General features: G+C 36.0%; 2 protein-coding genes across 6 annotated transcripts in view; one reads left to right on the forward strand and one right to left on the reverse strand.

Annotated features, from left to right (window-relative positions):
- LOC121318270 (regulator of nonsense transcripts 2-like) overlaps positions 1-6165 on the reverse strand; it is a 34536-nt gene extending 28371 nt beyond the window's left edge. For 2 of the 5 annotated variants that reach the window (XM_041254771.1, XM_041254772.1), the window contains exons 1-5: positions 5172-5381; positions 3368-3733; positions 2163-2942; positions 1614-1774; positions 598-792 (exon numbers count right to left, since the gene is read on the reverse strand). In XM_041254771.1, the coding sequence (XP_041110705.1) occupies positions 598-792; positions 1614-1774; positions 2163-2942; positions 3368-3732 (1501 nt within the window). In that variant the 5' untranslated portion in view covers position 3733; positions 5172-5381. Of the gene's footprint in view, positions 1-597; positions 793-1613; positions 1775-2162; positions 2943-3367; positions 3734-5171; positions 5407-6085 lie in introns of those variants that run through there. The other 3 variants (XM_041254770.1, XM_041254769.1, XM_041254773.1) reach the window with 3 other exon arrangements.
- Positions 6166-6192: 27 nt separating this feature from the next.
- LOC121318271 (probable 2-oxoglutarate dehydrogenase E1 component DHKTD1, mitochondrial) lies at positions 6193-20556 on the forward strand. Its single transcript, XM_041254774.1, has 17 exons — positions 6193-6493; positions 7076-7228; positions 7602-7813; positions 8447-8641; positions 8783-9052; positions 9418-9589; positions 9687-9885; positions 10285-10597; positions 11089-11173; positions 12402-12541; positions 13363-13513; positions 14173-14279; positions 14540-14704; positions 17373-17455; positions 17666-17835; positions 18792-18877; positions 19151-20556. Exons 1-17 carry the CDS (start codon positions 6313-6315, stop codon positions 19250-19252), a joined length of 2784 nt encoding a protein of 927 aa, XP_041110708.1. The 5' UTR covers positions 6193-6312; the 3' UTR covers positions 19253-20556.
- Positions 20557-21193: the final 637 nt, after the last annotated feature.

The following is a 21193-nucleotide window of genomic DNA, read 5'->3' on the forward strand; positions in this document are numbered from 1 at the left end:
TTGCAAAATGATTCATTCCTTGTGCGTTTAAACAGACAGACATGACAATTTAGTTTCATTTAATTTGAATTCCGGAAATAAAAATGCATGCTTCGACAGAAAATGTCTAACATTCAACAGAAATATTTATTTGACTAAAGGTGACAAATACAAACATACATTTTCTATTATGTAAAATGTTCAATCAGGTTTGCCGGGTTTGGTAACACAACAGGCAGCCCTGATTTTCTACTAATACTTCAGATTTTCCATGAAATCACTGGAAGTTTTTCATTTTAGACCTAGCCCGGTCTAAGTTACATACTTTTAGCTGTGTGTATCACCAATGCAAAGCCTATTTTGGTGAACTATTCATTTAAAGAAATAGCCATTGGCATTAAAGACCAATAATGATTTCAGGTCACTATTCTGTACCTGTTAAATGTTTCTAATTATAACTTATCACGCAAAGGGTTTGTATGCAACTACCTTCTTTTTCAAAGTGCACGATTCAATTTTAAAACAAGACAACACTGTCAGCAATTTGCAAACTCAAGTTTGATGTTGCGGTTATCATGGAATTTAACATTTTTATACACTTAGAAACACTATGAATACCTTTTGCTTCTTCCTTGTTGTCTTTGTTCTGAGAACTCTTCTCGTTATCTTTAAACAATATTGCAGGTACAAAGGCTTTCAGATCGACCATATTTTCATAGAAGTTGCGTGCGTCTTCATCCTCCCAGATTCCTCCTTCCAGGTCATACTCTCCAGGCTTGCCAGGAGTAAAGATGTCAATGCCAGGACCATGCTCTGTGAAGAATACATTTCAAACAATTTAACAAGAACACAAACAAAACTTATGAATACAAAAAGGCAATAAGGACCAACAAAATAAGCCTCTTTTGGTTGATTTTTGTATCTTCACTTCCATACTTTCTCCTCTTCTTTCTAGTTCTCTTTTGAAACCCCTGGTAGAAAAGTGCTTGTAAAAACGTATTTGTTGTAATATAGAACAGTCTAATAATGAAATCTATATATTTTTTTAAACCAGGCAATATTTTTGTACTAGCCTAAAATCACTGATAAACTGGAAAAAGGAGCCATCTAGTGGTGCCAAGGCATACTGTAGATTGTAGAAATAGGAAACATGATGACGCACTTAGGCCAGTGGTGTTGTTTTAAATAAACCACAAGTTATGTGGCCTTACTAAGATGACAAAAGGTAATAAGCTACTGTTTCTTTAATAAAATACCCACTAGGAATCAGTAATTATTTCTCCACCCATTGACTGGAGCCACTGAATGCAGATTTACTAGATTAAAGTTTAAAATGTGGCTTTTCAGCTAATTAAAACAGAGGAAATGGCACTATGCAGAACCAATTCCCACCCAAGTCAAGTACTTGAAATAGCAGTGATCAGTGAGATTCAGTTAGTTTGTAAAAATGAAAGAGATAAGAATGCTGTTATCCAAACTGAGTGAATATAGCATGTTTCAGAACATAAATTCCCTACAACCAGGTACAAAATAAGAGCCATCTACATGACCTAAATCCACTGTAAATAAATACCAGATTCTGATACTCTCAATAACATGTGCTAATACACAGATTCACTACGTGTAGATGCTACCTTCTTGTACAGTTTTATCTTGTGGAAGTTCTGGCATGTTTTCATCCAGAAGGTCTGACAAAGACTGAGTGTTAGCAAGCAGCTTTTGATAAGATGTAGCAAACTCTTCAAATTGCTTGTGTCTGTCTTCACTCAGCTCCCCCTTGGAATGCAGAATACGCCTGCGCAGATACACAAGAATCCATATATCAGAATCTCAAGGCTTTACACAAATAAAATATATAAATACAATTTGGTAAATTGCAGTTAATATAATGCAGTTAATGTTTATTATCTAATTTCAGCTATGGACACAAATTATACACATGTTATTATTATTATTATTATTAATAATAATAATAATAATAATAATAACAACATGTGTATAATAAATAATAATTATAATAATAATAAGAAGAAGAAGAAGAAGAAGAAGAAGAAGAAGAAGAAGAAGAAGAAGAAGAAGAAGAAAGTACACCGAACTGTGCATAATAAGGCTGTAATTCTATCGAGGACTTCTGGTGACATGAATCACGAGAGTGCTAGCACACACATAAATAATGTAATCACCTGTTTTGTCTCTCTGTGTTCTGCAACTCTCTGTGGTCTTTCTTCAGGTGTTTGGTCAGGGAAGTGAAGTACTCCCTTAGCAGGTTCTGGAAGGGTTGCTGCTTCTCAGAATTGATGATCTCACTCAGAGGGAAACTCAAGCTAAACTTCTCAGCAGCCAGTTTCACCTTCCTGGGCACAAGCCCAGCAATGTCATCCCCACAGTGCTTGCAAAAACTGATCACCACTGAAACATGCATGTGTGTCTCACGGTCTGTGTTGATGATGTTTTTCAGCTGCTCATAGATGAGGGACAAACCCTCTTTATCAGTAAAAATCCCGACAATCGTCAACTCAGCGATGAAGCGGAGGTCGGTTCTCAGCTTGCTTACATTGGGAGTTTTCTCCTCTTTTCTTGCTTCAAAGTGCTTTTTCCAGGATTGGAGAAGCAAAGATGCAAATTCAGCATAGCGCTGGTGGAAGAGAGAACACAGATGAACAGCACAGTTAACATCAGATATTTTTAACTTTGCCTCCACAACGGAGCCAACAGCCTCTGCAATATACTTGCTAAGGTTGAGGCTACTGAAATCACTGGAGAGAGAGTCTCTCTGCTGCTCTGTCATAGTTTTCAGCTTCTTGACAAAGGCAGTGTTCTTCTTGAGGCTAGAATCAAGCCTGCTGAAAAATGTTTCCTCAGGACGGCCATCCTGGGCATTCTGGTTCTTGCTGCGAAGCTCTTTCCGGGATTGGTGGCGCTCCCACGCCTCCTGATGTAACTGATGTGCTTCTTCTTTTTCTCTAAAACAAATTGAGAAGACATCAAGCAAGATTTTTAATTTGTCATTTAATTTATTAAGTTTGAGTATTTCTATATTTCACTCAAATAGACCACCAAAGAAAAAATAAAGTAAACCTTACACAGTAAGGTGTTTGCAGCAAGTACAAGTCACATCAAAATAATTCTATACATTAAAAATATTAATAAAGCATAGAGCCGATCATTTATTCTGGGTCGCACTTTTATCAGTTTAAACTAACTGCATTCCAATATGACGATTCTTATATGTATGCAAAACATTAGATCCAATTTAGCACTAAGTGGTCTACTAGTTTTAATATTTACAGTTTCTCCATGCAGAAAAAGTGAGGGTAAACCTTGCAGTAGTGCAAACACAATCTAGACCTGGGCAGTATTTACTGTAACATGTAAATTGAGCTCTTACTTTACTTGTGCTGCTGCTTCTTCATGCTGTCTTCTTTCTTCTTCCTCCTGCAGCCTCTTTTCCTCCTCCTCCTGCATTCTTTTCTCTTCCTCCTCTTTCTGTTTCTGGTCCTCTTCAGCTTTCAGCTTCTCCTCTTCTTTCTTCTTCCATTCCTTTTCTTCCTTCTTACGCTTCTCTTCCTCCAGTCTCCTCTTCTTTTCCTCTGCAGCCTTCAGATTGTCCTTCTTGCTGCCGAGTTTGCAATCATCCTTTCCCTTCTCCCTAGTGGAGGCAGGTCGCCTATCTCCACTCTCTTTGTCTTTGCTGCTGACAGAACTCGCCTCTTTCTCATCCATGTTTACCAACTTCTTGCGTTCTGCAGGCATACTGTAAAAAATAACAAACAACATACCAAGGTAAATACAAAAGTGTTTAAGAAATGTACACCACATACAAGCCATATCCCTGCAGGATTCAGCCCTTTTCAAATGCACCCAGTGCTGGGGGTTACAAGTAATACAGATGAACAACAAAATCAATTTCTGATGTAGTAGGCACCAAAAGCATGACAATACAATATCTTGCTTTGGTCAGGTCATATAGAAATAAACTAAATTAAGACAAATGGTAAGACTTTTATTAAAACCTAGCCATGGAGATTATTTACTTCTAAGGTCCGTTTACTAAATGTGTGTCATAAGTTCCCTTCTCTGCATGCATTCAGGTAAGAGCTCACCTACAGTATGAACTCAGAAGGTAGCAATTCTGAAAAGCAAACCTGTTAAAAAACAATAACATACAGAAGCTATTTAATATACTTCAGTTTATATTTCGAGAGATTGAGATACTTATATTATGTAGTTTGTTTCTAGCTTTGTCATTTGTTTCTCACTTCAACATTTGCATTTAAAGACAAGTATGGTAGGGGGTCCGTTGTAATTTCAATTACAATTCCCATTCTCTTCTAATCAATTTCAATTACAATCCCCATTCCGTTTTAATCAACTACAATTCCTTGCAGGACTTGTAACTGAAATTGATTTAAAGGGAATATGAATAGGAATTGATTAAAATATATATTGTATGGAATTAAAGAAAAAATGCTTTGAAAATACAGCACACACCATACAGTGTTTTCAATGGGTGTCTTGGCATGTTATGAAAAACTGACTGGAAGCTGCCAGCTACTGCGGAAACCAAAATGTGAACATGTTGCATTCATTTGTAAACTAAAATGCAGAACTAATCGGATTGAAAAACCGACTTGATTTTAATTAATTTGCACTTAACCACACATAAATACAAAAAAATACACGACAACAATAATAAAAACAACAACAATAACAATAATAATAATAACATACGTATAATGCGTATTGACTGCCATCGAGAATTAATTGGGTTTGTACACACTTTGGATGTATTTATTATGTTTCTTTAAAATGTCGCTCACTATCTGTTTTGAAAATAAACTAAGAAAAGGCACTACACCAGTAACGAAATCTTGCCTCTCGATCTACACAACATGAGTACGGGGGAAAAGAATGTTATGGCAAACTTAACTTTTACACAGTAGCTTTGATTAAAAATAGTTCTACAACTGCCAGACCTGAATAACTGCGTTTACAATACAGGCCTTGTAGTAGTAGCAATAAGGAAAGTAAAAAAATAAATAAATATGTATGGTAGTTATCTGTTTTTGTGATTTGCACTTCAATAAAGTAACAGTGCTGCATGTCAAATGTCAAATCAAGCTATTACTATAATGCAACAAATAAACAAATACATACAACGTAAAATGTAATCAATATTAGAATAGGTTTACCTTCAATTTCTGTAAACATCAGACTTGTTTCCAGGTAAATAAAAACCTTGTTAAAAGACCTCCACGAACGATTACCCAAAACTAGTGCCTGAACTAAATAAATAATAGTGTAAACAATTACTAAAATATATCCCATAAACATAGACCAAACATAATTTTTTTCAAATACAGATTATTCTTAGTCACATTTCTCCTGTATCGTTATTTTTTGAGAGAACTGTGTCTTAGACATATAACAGGCGCTCCTTCTGCCATACCCTGCAAAAAGGCCCGAGAGGAAAAAAAATACTCAATAGACGAGAATAGTGATGTTATAGTTCTGAGCATGGTAATGGTGCTGGTATTGGATGGAGACAGCGTTGTAACAAGCATCTGTTTAAACAGATATTTTAACAAATTAGAATGTAAAGCATACAGTACTATATAATGCTTTGGTCAGTACGCATTAAAAAATTCCAATTTACCGCTGTTTGGCACTAACTCCTCAGTATCTATTTTCATACTTTTTATTTATCCACGCACATATTACTGGACACTTTTTTATAATATAATTTACAATGCATTACATGTACTGGTATGACAAACAGAACATCATAATATTAAATATTATACAAATATAATTATAGTATACATATATTCTACTATAATTATAAATTAATTTGTGTCTGTTTCTTTTTTTTGTATTTGATTTAAAATGGGTAACATGCATTTCTGTCTGCAAACACCATCTTCGGGGTAACAATGCATTCTGGAAAAAAAAAAACCTGCATTTATGCTAGAATAAAGAACTAAAGCAGAATATATGGATTTTCTTTTTTTTAAATCTATTTAAGTATGTTTCTCACGTAACTACAACTCAGGAGCTCTCTATTACGTTCATTTTAATAACAAAATAAACATCAAAGATAATATACCAGAGAAATAAACCAGTGTGATTCAGACAGGTCCTCTTCTACTGTAGGTGTCGCAAATCTCTTGTCTTGCGTGTAAAAATATTCCAATGCACATTTGGCCAATCAGATTTGGAGGTGTTGTCTGCTTTGTACACGGTTGAGGGATCGGTTATGGCTGCTTGACTCGAGAGTCATTATATCAGCACAAGAATAGTACAAATATTTAGGCAAAAGCTGTATCATTAAACATGTCTGCCTTTTTTTTAGCGAAAACCTGCAGTTTAGCGGCAAAAAGATCCCCAAATGCCATTCGGCCGCTTTTACGTAATGTGTATCACACTCAAAGAGGGGTTTATGGATACAAACCCACGAAGACTGAAAGCGGTTTGAAATTGAGCAAGACAGAAATGAACAATGCCTGCATACAAGGTCAGTGTATTATGTCATTAATCGAACTGTGTCAATTTAATTAAAGTTGTGTATATGTCATAAGAAATGTGTGTGAAATATGTGTGAACTTTGGAAGTTTTCGCTAGTAGAAACAGACACATTATTTCCACGTTGGAGTATCAAAAACTGGACTGGACTTCGGTTTGTTATACTGGACAAATATATGCCACATATCATTTGGTAAATTGATTAAAATAAACCTGTTTAGTTTTGCTTCAATTTTAATGTGAATGTAACTGTTCTAAATTCTATATGAGTATGTTTTGAATGTGTTAATATTAGTAACAACAGTTGACTGCTCGTCAGTGTCCTAAGAGTAAAAAATAAACTCTTTCAGAATTTGAACTGTCAGTATGATGAATAGAGTTGATTACCATGACTCGTATATCATCAGAAGTAGCAATGAAATGTCCATCTGTATGTCACACTTTGCCTATATAATCCTCCCCCATCATAAACTGTTACAGTACTTGAAGTCTGCAACACAGACAATCATTAACATAGAACAGACCGATAGCAGGCTTCAGTCGTTAATAAAGATTGTGTTCCATGTTTTGGTAGATCATGGATTGGCTCGGCTAGTTGAAGCGTACAGAGCACACGGGCACAAAGCAGCAAGAGTGAACCCTTTATTCTCCGGAGAGGCAGCGATGGATGTAGTGCCCGAGGTTCAGATCTTAACAGAAGTCATTGATGGACCTTTCAATACAAGTGGTATATAGCTCTGTTTAATAAAAAAAAAAAAAAAAAAAGGAAACCACTTTTTCATGACTACATATGTGTATGATACTATTTTTAAACAGCAATAGACAGTAGGTGTTCGTTAGATGACAGTGACCCTTACTACATTTAAAACACTTGATTTGTTCATTTTATAGTGATGCTTGCAGAACCATTTGATCCATACCAATTCAGAGTATATATTCACTGATCCAATAAAATGTTGTGCGTTGAAATGGTTTACAGTTTCAACAATCATTTTGGTAGCTCAGCATTGTTAAACATGTTAAAATAATCTATTACTACATCTGGATCATTTTAAATACATCAAATACTTATCTTTTGTATGCCTGTGGTTTGTCTAAAGGCTTATTGCATTTTGGGAAGGCAGAGGGTTCATTAGAAGATGTGTTGCAATACCTCAATCATACGTACTGTGGCCACATGTCCATCGAGACGAGTCAACTGCAGACACTGGAGGAGAGGGAGTGGTTTGCTCAGAGGTTTGAGGAGCTGAAGAAAGAAGTATTCACTCCACAGGAGAGGAGACAGCTGGCTACATTAATGCTCCAATCCCAGGTAACACTGGGAAGAATATCAAAATCGTTAGGTATTCAAAAATTAAACTGAATTTGATCCCAAGAGCAAACTTGTCAAGAAAACAAATAGAGTAATTAAATATTCCAAAACTAATGAGAAAATATCTCTATTTACAAAGTTGTTCCCTGGATATAATGCAGAACTATTTTAGAAAATAATTCAAGTAAAAGACAAAAGCAAAATCCACTGGGGGCTCCCGAGTGGCACATCCAGTAAAGGCGCTCCACATGGCATGCAGGATGCACCCTATAGCCTGTAGGTCACAGGTTCAAAGCTAGGCCTATACAACCAAAACATTGGCGACAACTAAATTTAAAAAAAATAAATAAATCCACCTACAACAATATGCTATTAAAAAGTAGTGCAAATTTATAAAATTAAGTCATATGTCTTGCATTTGAACTCAACTTCAACCACTGCATTTTATCCAGACAAAGGGTCATGGGCTTATATTTGAAAGCAGTGGTAACAGCTTTTTCAAATAAGCCACTTTATACAAAAGTATTAGCTTGTGTGCCTTTTTATGTGCTAATAAGGTATCAGTACTGTACTCTACCACACATATTCCATTTAACTCATAGCATTGCCTGCATTTAAATTATATTGTTTTAGGAATTTGACCACTTCTTGGCTACCAAGTTTGCCACAGTGAAGCGGTATGGTGGAGAAGGGGCAGAGAGCATGATGGGATTCTTTTATGAGCTCTTTCGTCTCGCTGCTTACAGTGGAGTGACTGATGTCATCACAGGCATGCCTCACAGAGGAAGACTAAACCTCCTAACGGGCCTCCTTCAGTTCCCACCCGAGGTGACTATTTTGAGGATTGCAAAGTACACTATTTCTGTATGGGAAACATTTATGTATTACCATTTTTGTTCTGTTTTAACAACTATAATATCACTTGGGTGGCTTTCATGAATAAATTGAACTGTGATTTTCTTCCTAAAGCTGATGTTTCGTAAGATCAAAGGGCTGAGTGAGTTTCCTGAAAACTCCCCAGCCATTGGAGACGTGCTGTCGCATCTGACCTCCTCTGTGGATCTGGATTTTGGCTCTGGGCACCCTCTCCACGTGACCATGCTGCCTAACCCTTCTCACCTGGAGGCCATTAACCCAGTCACTGTGGGAAAAACTCGAGGAAGGCAGCAATACAAGCAAGACGGGGACTATTCCCCTAACAGCTCAGCTCAGCCAGGAGACAAAGTCCTCTGCCTGCAGGTAAGTGTACTACAAATTTCATGGCTCTGTGGTGCCTTGGAAGTTTTCCTTGTGTCCACAATTGCTACAAAAAAACTAAATGGATTTTTTTTTTCAAATTTTAGTACTGTAAGTATTACCTATATAATTTCAGAAGTGATCGTTTTAGAGATGACTCGAATGTTCGTTTTGTGTATAAGGTGTGTGCTTGAAGGTACAGTACAGTGCTTGCATGACAGGCACTTTGTAAATGCAAACATTGTTAATGTATTATTAAGAGTTTATGAGGAGCATTGTCCCTGGGGATAAATTAATAACTACAATAATAATACAAGAATAAACAGCACTGCACATACCATAATATCTTCTTTTGTATTTAATTACAGATCCATGGAGATGCCGCATTCTCTGGCCAAGGAATTGTTCCTGAGACATTCACTATTTCAAACCTCCCCCACTTTAGAGTAGGTGGAAGCATCCATCTGATTGTAAATAACCAAGTGGGTTATACCACTCCAGCTGAGAGAGGAAGATCCTCATTGTACTGCAGTGATATTGGTATGTCCAAGATCAGTACACTGCTTCTTTAAAATGCAGTCAATTTCATATATCAGTTCCATTAAACAATACAGTTACTTCTGTTCATGTTGAACAGGTAAGATGGTTGGCTGTGCTGTGATGCACGTTAATGGAGATGATGCAGAGGAAGTGCTTCGAGCTACCCGATTGGCCATGGCATATCAGCAGAGATTCCGTAAGGATGTGATTGTCGATCTGCTGTGTTACAGACAGTGGGGTCATAATGAGCTGGATGAGCCTTTCTTTACCAATCCTGCCATGTACAAAATAATCAGGTATGCCGCCTTTCAATCTGCCTGGAAGGGAATAATCTGAAATGTAAAATGTTAGCTATTTTATTAAATAGGGCATGTTATTAAAACCTTACTTGAAGTCGCAAGCTAATCTACCGTAACTGTTGGACAGTGGGGGAGGAATGGTACTGTAATTTAACTTGGTTAAAATCATTTTTCAGTGTATTTTTTTTCACTCCCCTCTCATCTAAATAAGAAAGCCTGTAAACATCTTTAGAGGGGCTATCAATATCCTGAGTAGCTTTTTTATGAAACAAAATGCTGCGTGCAGGTAGACCACAGATGTTGTATCATTGTCATTAGTGGCAATTGCAATCTGTTCTATTATGTGGCAAGGATCGTGGATTCCTTCCTATTTATTTTGTTATGTTTACACTGCAGATCCCGGAAGAGTATTCCTGACTCATATGCAGACAGCTTGGTAGCAGAAGGACTCCTGACCGAGCAGGAAATTTCAGAGATAAAGACGTCGTACTACACCAAAATGAACGAGCACTTGACCAACATGACACTGTACAGCCCACCTCCCACCAACCTGCAGGGCCATTGGAAGGAGCTGGTGGAGCCTCAGGCTAAGATCACGACCTGGGACACGGGGCTCTCCACTGACCTGCTGCAGTTCGTGGGAGCCAAGTCTGTATTCATCCCTGAGGATATCCACCTCCACAGTCATCTTCACAGGACGCATAAGCAGGTGAAGCCTTAACGAATCAGACCTGAAAGTCACTGTAAAGGTCACTAGAATACATAAAAGCATATGCCACAATGTAGTTTACATATAAATTGAATCACTTTTTTTTTTTTTTTTTGCATTTATGCTACAATCTAATAAAATAATAATGACCTTAAAATTGCACAAAATGTATGAAAGTAATGACTATATCAAAGTGCTATTTAAAATAAAACTAAACAAATGATTCTACAATAGTGATAGAGCAGTACGTCACATTGCGCACGTCACTGGTCTGGACAGAACGTGTTGTGTACTGAAAAACACAGTCTCTTTAGGGGAACAGGAATTTATATCACAGGAAAAAACTGCAGTTTACTGCAAAGTTTGTTATGCATAGTAAAGAAAACTGGGGTGTTTGGATGCAAGATATATGCAATGATTTTAATGTTGAAACAGCAAGTACTGTAAAAAGTAAACTTTCATATCAATATTCACCTTAAACTTTTTTTCAGGCCAGACTGCAGAAACTGGAAGAGGGAACAAAATTAGATTGGTCTACTGTTGAAGCAATGGCATTTGGTTCCCTTCTCTGTCAAGGTATGATTGTAACACGGAGGATTACATTTTGTTACATGCCCATCGAAAGACTAATTTAAAATCCCTCGTTAAACCGAGTACAGTTTGCCTGGGATAATTAAGTGTCTGGTTAAAAAAATAATAATAACGCATTCACATTTATGTTGCTTCATTTATTTTAAATGTATTTCCCTTTTTGCTGCTTCGTTTTGCTAAAATACAATTTCTGTGTTGTATTCTTTGTACACGTTACATTAAGAATGTATACTGTACAGTATACAAAAAGTAAATCAAATGAATATCCAGTGAATTTTTTTTTAACTCTATCCTATTGGCTACTCTAAATAATAACGTTAACACACAAAATCAGTAAAGCCTTCTGTGAACACATTACTGTAGAATTTGGAATGAATAAAATATTATTTTAAGTTGAAACTAAGGGAATTTAGCACACTTTTTACTCAACTACTTAATAGTATACAAAACAACAAAATAGTTCTGCATTAACAAGCTACAATACCATACAGTACCTTACATATACTGCATACAATAATGAAACAATACATTTACATAGAGTAGTTTAGTGTAGGCGTGGCTACAAGAAAAACACAAAGCCTACCTGCTATTTTCTAAAATAGTCCACAGTTGTTTTCTGTTAGTATGATAACCTTAGTGAAGCATATTTTGCACATACAGTACCTCCATTTTCTTCAAGAATACTGAAATAGATACTGAGCATTTTTCTTTTTTGTTAAGCTGTTTTAAAAGAGAGTGCTCACTGCTGCTTTCACTCGCCGCCTTTTCTCAACGGAATCATGCAAAAGCCTCACAGCCATCTTTAGGGCGGAAGTGGCGGCCGCTCCAAAACACTACAAGACATACTAATTAAATATTACTAGAACAGATAGAATACATGGAATTACATGTTGAATAATTAAACAAATACATTTTAGCATACATTTTATAATGCGATTTAAAAAAAAAAAAAAATTGTGATTCCTGTTCAATACGATATTACCGATCGTAAACCGCCCCAACCCTACAGTACACTACCAAAGCCTTTTTTACTTGAGCCATTCCTGTCAATTTTAAATATAATTTCTCTTGAAACCTACAGAAGAAAATAACCTTTTGCCAGAATAAATAGCCATCAACTGTATTTTAATTGCACACTGGTGGTAATTAAGCAAAATGGTCACACATTATTTTTATTTTAGCAGCTACAACTTGTTTTTTTTCTCCTCTAAAGGGTTTCATATACGTATCTGTGGACAGGATGTTGGACGTGGTACTTTCAGCCAGCGTCATGCAATGGTAGTCTGTCAGGAAACCAATGATATGTACATCCCTCTCAATGACATAGTGCCTGAACAAAAGGGTTTCTTGGAGGTAACATGAAGATCTTTGCAACATTGTGGTATTTGGAGGAAATGTACTAGTAACAATATATACTTTCTCAGTTTATTTTGGTAGAGATTTTTATTTAAGGGTTTTAAAAATAATTGATTGATTAACATGATCTACCTAAGTGCTGGCTCAAAAAAAAAAAAAAAAAGTGCATGAAAAAGAAATCTTGAAAAATAGCAGAGGGCATTTCTAAGACCTTGGCAAAAGGGCAACTGGAAGGTATACACACTATTTCACAATATCTCAGAATAAAAAAAAAAAGTCAAAAAATGAACTTGCAGCATTTGCTCACTGTTGCTTTCCTTTCACGGCAGTACTACAAGTTTATCATATCGTAGTCGCAAGTAAGCTGATTTTTCTTTTTATTCAGCATATTTCTTTCAGACAGTATCAAAAAATGAACAGCTATAGTGTAGTTTTTCTTCCGCTAATCTAAATAAAACAGCACGCAGTAAGTTACCTTTGTTAGTGAAACTTGCAGGATTAAATACTGTATTCTGTGTTGTAGTGCAACTGGTCATTTATAGTAATATAAATGCTATTGATGTGTTTTTAGTCTGTTTCTTTTAGACATGGCACTTGGCGAATGAGCAGTGCAGCTTAAAAGAAAATGTCAGATTACATCACTAAAAGTGATTACTTGTGATTGTCTTTCAGTACAATTTCACATCACTAGGAAAGGTGTGATACATCAATCAATAGAACGGATGATTCATTGATCAATAGAATATTTCAAGATTAAAACCCCTAGTATTATTTTTTTTTATCATTTCTGTAAGTAAACCACATTCTTGTGTAATTAGGTATGCAACAGTCCTTTGTCTGAAGAGGCTGTCCTTGGTTTTGAATATGGAATGAGCATTGAGAGCCCAATGCTGTTACCAATCTGGGAAGCCCAGTTTGGAGATTTTTTTAATGGAGCTCAAATTATATTTGACACCTTTATCTCAGGAGGTAAGAAAAATTAAAAAATCCACCCTGATATTCATGTGATACAGCCATTTGAAATATATTTGCATCAGATAGTTTGTGTCAGATGGCTTGTATCAAATAGTTTGTGAAAATGACATTGGCAATGAAAATGGTGTTGCAGTAAAATTACCAATACTATTTAAGTATACCTTTTTGACTACATATTATGAAAATATAGTAAAAAAAAAAAAAAAAAATTTATATATATTATATATATACTATAGATATATATATAATATATATAGATATATATATATACGCTAGTCAGTATTTATGAGCTTGTGTCATACAGCACCCTATATATTCCATATGTAATGATTTTCTTCTGCTATATGCCAAAAGAGCATCTTCCTTGTTTTATACTGTTTGTTTGTAAGTTATAAGTCCTCCCCTTTTATTCCAGTAGTTTGAATGTTATCTTAAGATTTATTATCTTTGCAATATTTTGAGAGAAAAAAAAAAGTGCCTCCTTGCCAGCCTACCCCTTTAGACTTGCTCGAGTTAAATGAGGTTTAAGAATGTAAAGGCTGGTTTCACAGATCCCCAGAACTAATGTTAATCAGGGTCTGTGAAACCAGGCGAAAATCTAAAAATTATGGCCCATGCTAGTTTCTAACCAATATAGTGGTTTGTGTTTGCAGGTGAAGCTAAGTGGCTGCTTCAGAGTGGCCTAGTTATCCTGCTACCACACGGATACGATGGTGCAGGCCCAGAACATTCCTCCTGTCGTATTGAGCGGTTCCTGCAGGTAAGTTCCTTGAATGTGTCTGTTTTTGAACAACCAACCAAGCCATGTTATACTTTGTGAAAAATCTTGTAATATTCTATGATGAATATTATTCTATGATGAATATTATTAGAGAGGAGGCATATCATTTATAATATAATATAGCATTATTGTTGGACTTTGGCTGTTTAGATAACACCCTGTACAATCTGAATGTCAAACATAGCAGGGAACCAAGAATGTACTAAGTATGTAAACCATTTTTTCCCCTTTTCCTTTAGTTATGTGACAGTAAAGAGGAGGGTGTGGATGGAGACAATGTCAATATGTCAGTGGTAAATCCCTCCACTCCTGCGCAGTATTTTCACCTGTTGCGTAGACAGATGATCCGGAACTTTCGCAAACCCCTGATTGTTGCTTCTCCCAAAATGCTCCTCCGCTTTCCGGTGAGAGTTTAAAACTTCTTCATTTATAACTCAATTTACTCTGAACTGTTTGGTCGCTGTTCAGTACAGTGCAACAGACTTTTCATTGAGGTTATATATACAGCTCTGGAAAAAATTAAGAGACCACTGCAAAATTATCAGTTTCTCTGGTTTTACTATTTATAGGTATGTGTTTGGGTAAAATGAAAACATTTTTGTTTTATTCTATAAACTACTGACAACATTTCTCCCAAATTCCAAATAAAAATATTGTCATTTAGAGCATTTATTTGCAGAAAATGACAACTGGTCAAAATAACAAAAAAGATGCAGTGCTGTCAGACCTCAAATAATGCAAAGAAAATAAGTTCAGATTCATTTTTAAACAACACAATACTCATGTTTTAACTTAGGAAGAGTTCAGAAATCAATATTTGGTGGAATAACCCTGATTTTCAAGTACAGCTTTCATGCCTCTTGGCATGCTCTCCACCAGTCTTTCACATTGATGTTGGGTGACTTTATGCCACTCCTGGCGCAAAAATTGTCCTGCTGGAAAAACCAATCCTCAGAGTTGGGGAACATTGTCAGAGCAGAAAGAAGCAAGTTTTCTTCCAGGACAACCTTGTACTTGGCTTGATTCATGCGTCCAACACAAAGACAAATCTGCCCGATTCCAGCCTTGCTGAAGCACCCTCAGATCATCACCGATCCTCCACCACATTTCACGGTGGGTGTGAGACACTGTGGCTTGTAGGCCTCTCCAGGTCTCCGTCTAACCATTAGACGACCAGGTGTTTGGCAAAGCTGAAAATTGGATTCATCAGAGATAACCTTACTCCAATCCTCTATGGTCCAATCCTTATGGTCTTTTGCAAACCTCAGCCTGGCTCTTCTTTGCTTCTCATTGATGAAGGGCTTTTTTCTAGCTTTGCACGACTTCAGCCCTGCCCCTAGGAGCCTGTTTCGAACCGTCCTCGCCGTGCACTTCACCCCAGCTGCCGTTTGCCATTCTTTTTGTAGGTCACTTGATGTCATTCTACTGTTGCTGAGTGACATTCGAATGAGTTGGCGGTCATCCCAGTCAGTGGAGAGTCGTTTTCACCCTCTGCCGGTCTGTAGCTTTGTTGTCCCCAATGTGTGCTGCTTGACCTTGTTCTTATGAACCGCCGTCTTTGAAATTAAGGATGGAAGCAACCCGACGCTCACTGTATCCCTCTGCCAGTAAAGCCAGAATTGAACCCTTCTTTTCTTCACTCAAAATTTTCCTTTTCAACTCTTTGGGCATAGTCAATAGTTATTTTTTGATTCCAATTACTTTTGAGGTACTACTAGCACTGTTTTGCCATCCAGCTGGCCCTATTGCAACAGGATAGTGATGACCACAGGAGTGGTTTTTATACTTTTCCTCATTAAATAAGATTTGGTTCAGTTTTTCGAGATTTACGATTATACTGTATTTACAGTGTAATCGTAAATCTCGAAAAACTACTCACTTCTAAATCTTTTGTAGTCATTTTTGTATTACTTTAGTATAAATACATGTTAATTTGGATTCATATGTTGTTTTTTTCTGACTTTATGTGAACGAAAAGACACACATTTGCCCGTTTTCCCATTGGAAATAGTGATATTTTGAAATATCACTGTCCTGGTCACAAAAGCAAAGTTTGTGGGGAATAATAGACATTTTTTGAGGCATAAGCAATTAGGGAATAACACTTACTACCTAGGAACAAAAAAAAAAAAAAAAATTGTTACATGGTGTAATTAGTACCTCATTCAGTAGAATGAGGTGCGCCTGTGTTGGAATTCAACAGACACTGGAATGGAATGGCTGCCATACATGTAGAGATGCTGATTTAAGAAAAATTTGCAGTGGTCTCTAAATTTTTTCCAGAGCTGTGTGTGTGTGTGTGTGTGTGTGTGTGTGTGTGTGTGTGTGTGTGTGTGTGTGTGTGTTTAGGGGCAGGAGCCAGAGAAGAACAGCTGGTTCCAATTGAATTAATGAGGACCCTGCATAAAAGGGTTTGAAACCCTGCAGACAGGGCTGTGTGCCGGGCCGAGGAAGCTACATGTGCTGGGGAGACCTGTTTGGCAAAAAGAAAAAGGTACTGTGTGAACCTTGAGTCAGCTGTGTAAACTTGTTTGTGTAACAGAGTTTATGTCACCGGTAAGCCGTCCAGCTTATAGTGAGGGATTTGAAAGGAAAAAAAGTTTAGTTGCCGCTCCGTTCAGAAGTTAGGCTTTTGTTTGTTTGTTTGTTTATTCATGTCTTGCAAATAAACAGCGCTACAATATGGGCGTTATAACGAAGAGCATTATAAACAGGGGAGAGGGTGGGGAGCGCCGCGGGACACATACATCTAACTAAAATGCAAAATATAATTACTCCTGCTCTATAATGCACATACTGTATAATGAAGAAAAAATTTAACTTTCCATGAATTAACACCATGTAATCAATGCTATATTTTTTTATAAAAAATAAAAGGTAACATTCCCACTCGTGGATCATTTTAATTAGCAGTTTTTAAACTATAAATAGCCTGGCGCTATATATATATATATATATATATATATATATATATACTATATATATATATATATATAATATAGAATATATAATAATTTTTTTTTTTTAGAAGTTTCAAAGAACAACCTTATTTCTGTTTCCTGCTTGTTCCAGGGTGCTGTGTCAAGCTTTTCAGAGTTGGCTCCAGGGACAACTTTCAGACCAGTTCTTGGTGACCCATCTGTGGATCCCAAAAAGTAAGGGGTCATAGTTGATTTTTAAGTTTAATTTCAAGCTGTCTAGTCAAAATAATAATTTGATAACTTCCTCTTGGATCTTTAAACATGTGATTGCAGTTTTTAATTGACAGTAGCTTGTGACTTAAGCTATTCTTGAACACTTGCAACATTTTTTTATTTTTTAAACAGTCCTTTGTTTTGCACATCACGTATTTGTCTTTGTTATAGTGTGAGTAGAGTGGTATTGTGCTCCGGCAAGCACTACTATGCCCTGCTTAAACAGAGAGAGGCGTCTGGAGAGGCTCAGAAAAACACTGCCCTGATCCGAGTGGAGGAGCTTTGCCCATTCCCTTTGGAGGCGCTGCAGCAAGAGCTGAACCAGTACAATAATGCAAAAGGTCAGGTTTGAAACCAATTCTGTACACACATGTTCTATGATTCCTTAATTCAAGTTTGATTGTGGGTGTCGTACAAAAAAAATCTAGAACCTTTCCTGCCATTTTTTTTTTGTTTTATCCAAAGCTGCCACCGTCACATTGTCAAACTGTTTGAGTTAGTGACTTCATATTTGATGGGTTATAAAAGCCATGCTTAGTCGGGTGCTGACCATAAAATTGACCTGTGACCTAAAGGGCAGCCATATTAAGGTCATGATTTTTTACGTTAACACTAGAACCACCACGGTAACTTAACACTTGTAAAGCACTACTTCAAAAAATGAAAAACTATAATAAAATAAACATTTAAAAAAAAACTAGTGTGTAAACAGGTATATGTATAAGTAAATATGTACATACAAAACTGTAAAAACTAAACAATTGTTTAATTTAAAACGAAAGTAACATGTTCTCTCTTGCATGTGTTACTCTGTGTGACACTGAAGGTTGAGCTGCAGCAGCCTGCTGCTTTGCAGTTTTCTGATCGAAATGTTTGATATATATATAAAAAATACTGTAGTTTATATTCAAAATAAAAAGGAGGAAAAATAAAAGGAGGTCAATTACTGCTTTGGCGGTTCTAGGTGGGTGGGATTATAAATTCCTTATTTTTGTAATCCTGCCTTTCAAACACCGTCAGAGTATGTTATACGTATATTTAGGAAAAGTTATAAATGGACAGCCGCATAACTGTAAGACACGCAGAGTAATTTCAATTTGAAAACCTCAAACCATCAGAATGACTGCCATGACTGTTCTAGTGTTAAAGCTACATAGAAACAGTAGACTTTTACTTATTGTCTTAATATTTGGTACACAGCTGTATCCTTTGCTTTTCTTACTTAAGTTACATTACCAGTGTTGTCCAGAAAAAATGAATTCTCTCACTGCTGATCACACTTTGAACTGCATTATAGATTTTATTTGGAGTCAGGAAGAACCTCAGAACATGGGACCATGGTCTTTTGTAGCCCCAAGGTTTGAAAAACAGTTGTCATGTAAGGTAAGTAGATAATTAAATCCTATCACCAGAAACAATGTGTACATATATTTTACTTTAAAAAAAGATATTTTACTGTTCTATATATATAAGATATATATATCTATATATATATATATATATATATATATAATGTACACCTACAAAAGTTTTTGCCATTTGTTAATTTTGCCATTTTTGTTAATTTGCATTCAAGATCTTGGTAATTTAAATTAAATGTTCAATAATAGACCCCACAATCCTTGTCCCTTGTGTGGTTCTGTTTCTTCCCTACAGCTTCGGCCTGTCAGCCGGCCTCCTCTGCCAGCACCTGCCGTTGGGATTGGAATGGTCCACCAGCAGCAGCAGCAAGCTTTACTGTCTCAAACATTTTCTTAAAGATATATTGGGAACCCCTAAAGCTGTCCGTACTGTGCCTGCTAGAGAAGATAAATCATAGCATAAACCTCAAGGTTGGATAAATTCAAACGCAGTCTGTTTTGTTATGGAACATCTGCTGTTAAAGTTGGATTTGGAAGGTTTTTTTTTTTTTTTTTAATTGGAAGCTATTGGGGGAAATAAAAATAAAAACTGAAATTTGATCTTTTGAGATACATTGCATCCTAGAAATCTGCTAGGGATTGGATTAAATCCAAACTAAAGGTGATACCATTGTAGTACTTATATCTGCACCAAAAACGTCCTAGGCATTTCCCAAAAGCAAAAAGAAACAACTGTTTCAATACTAAAACTCTTTGCTCAAATCAACCCAATATGGATAATGTCTCAATTTTACCCATAGTGCAGTTCTATTTACAATAGACCCATAATAATGTACTGTTGACTGCCTTTCTCCCAAAGAGGCCCTGAGTCTAATAGTTCATTTTTAACAACAATAAAACAAACACATACTCTATGGAGTTAATAAATACAACTGTATACACATTGCAAATCTTGCTCAAATCTAATCCCACATTCGGATAATTGTATAGATGTTCACATTCACTTGTTAGCAACTAAAGGTTTTATTGAATAGAGCCCTTAGTCACATTAACACAACAGTGCTAGAAAAGTCTCTGAACATTTTGGTTCTTACATAAACGTACTGCTTTCAGAGCCTATAGAATGTATTTGAAAGGATTAGTAACATCAATCTTCCCTTGAACAATAAGGAGTAATGTATTCGGAACTTTACCACCAACATGCACTTAATTGGAACAGAAATAAAATACATGTAATACATTGTCCCTTCAAGTAATAGCTATTTATAGGCCACAGATTTATAAAAGGTGTGAATAGAAGTTATTGATACTATATACAGTATGTATTATTCAGAAAGATAGTGGAAGTTAGTTTAATTGGTTTTCAATTTAGAATTTAACAAATTGCTTCAGGATTTATTACGGAAACAAAAGAATGGAAAGATCTGTTGACATATATATGCTATATATATATATATATATATATATACCAACAACAACACTTAGAGTGGCTTTATCTGTGGTCTATGTGTGTGTTATTTATCATTTCATTTGTGTATACACTGTAATAAAGTTGTTACATTATAATTTGTGAATGTAAAGACTGTTTTAAACTGAATTGCAAACCAAATATTCTGTGAAAAAAGTAAATGCCGCTTATCCAAATTGCATTGAGTTCTGTGATGCAGAGCTTTGTGAAAAATAAAGACATATTTTAATGTGTTCCATTGTTGCTTTACTTTACAGTGTACACACACACACACACACACACACACACACACACATATATATATATATATATATATATATATATATATATATAACCAGTTATGTATGTAGTGACAGTACATTTCTGAAAATGTATTAACTAACTTTAAGAACCTGGATGGAACAAAGTCTACATATGGAATTGAATAAGGGCCAAGGTTTTACATGAAACGGACGGGAGGGATCTCAGGAGACATGATCCTAGGTAAACTGTACATAGGTCTAAATTAAGCCTCTGCTGGTACCTCGCTCAACTAAGGTGAAGTGGGCTTATGATAAATTGGTCCCAACTGAAATTGAGCCAACAGCAGTCTTTCCCACTCGTTTTCAGCATCAGGTTAACCCCCAGTTAAACCAGTGGCGTGGAACGTTTCAAACGATCCTGCGTGTTAAATACGAAGTCATTGGTTTAAACAATCTGTAAGCATTTAGCAATTCACACTGAAGATACTAGACGAGGGATAGTAATCTTTTTCACGAACTTTATACAGTTACTACAGTTACTACATCTTAACAATTAATGTGACTACAATATGCATAAGCCAGATATGACATTTTATTTAAAACCACAGTAAATTATTTCAAATTCGCC

The sequence above is a fragment of the Polyodon spathula genome, chromosome 7 (genome assembly GCF_017654505.1).
Source record: "Polyodon spathula isolate WHYD16114869_AA chromosome 7, ASM1765450v1, whole genome shotgun sequence".
Taxonomy (NCBI): Eukaryota; Metazoa; Chordata; class Actinopteri; order Acipenseriformes; family Polyodontidae; genus Polyodon; species Polyodon spathula.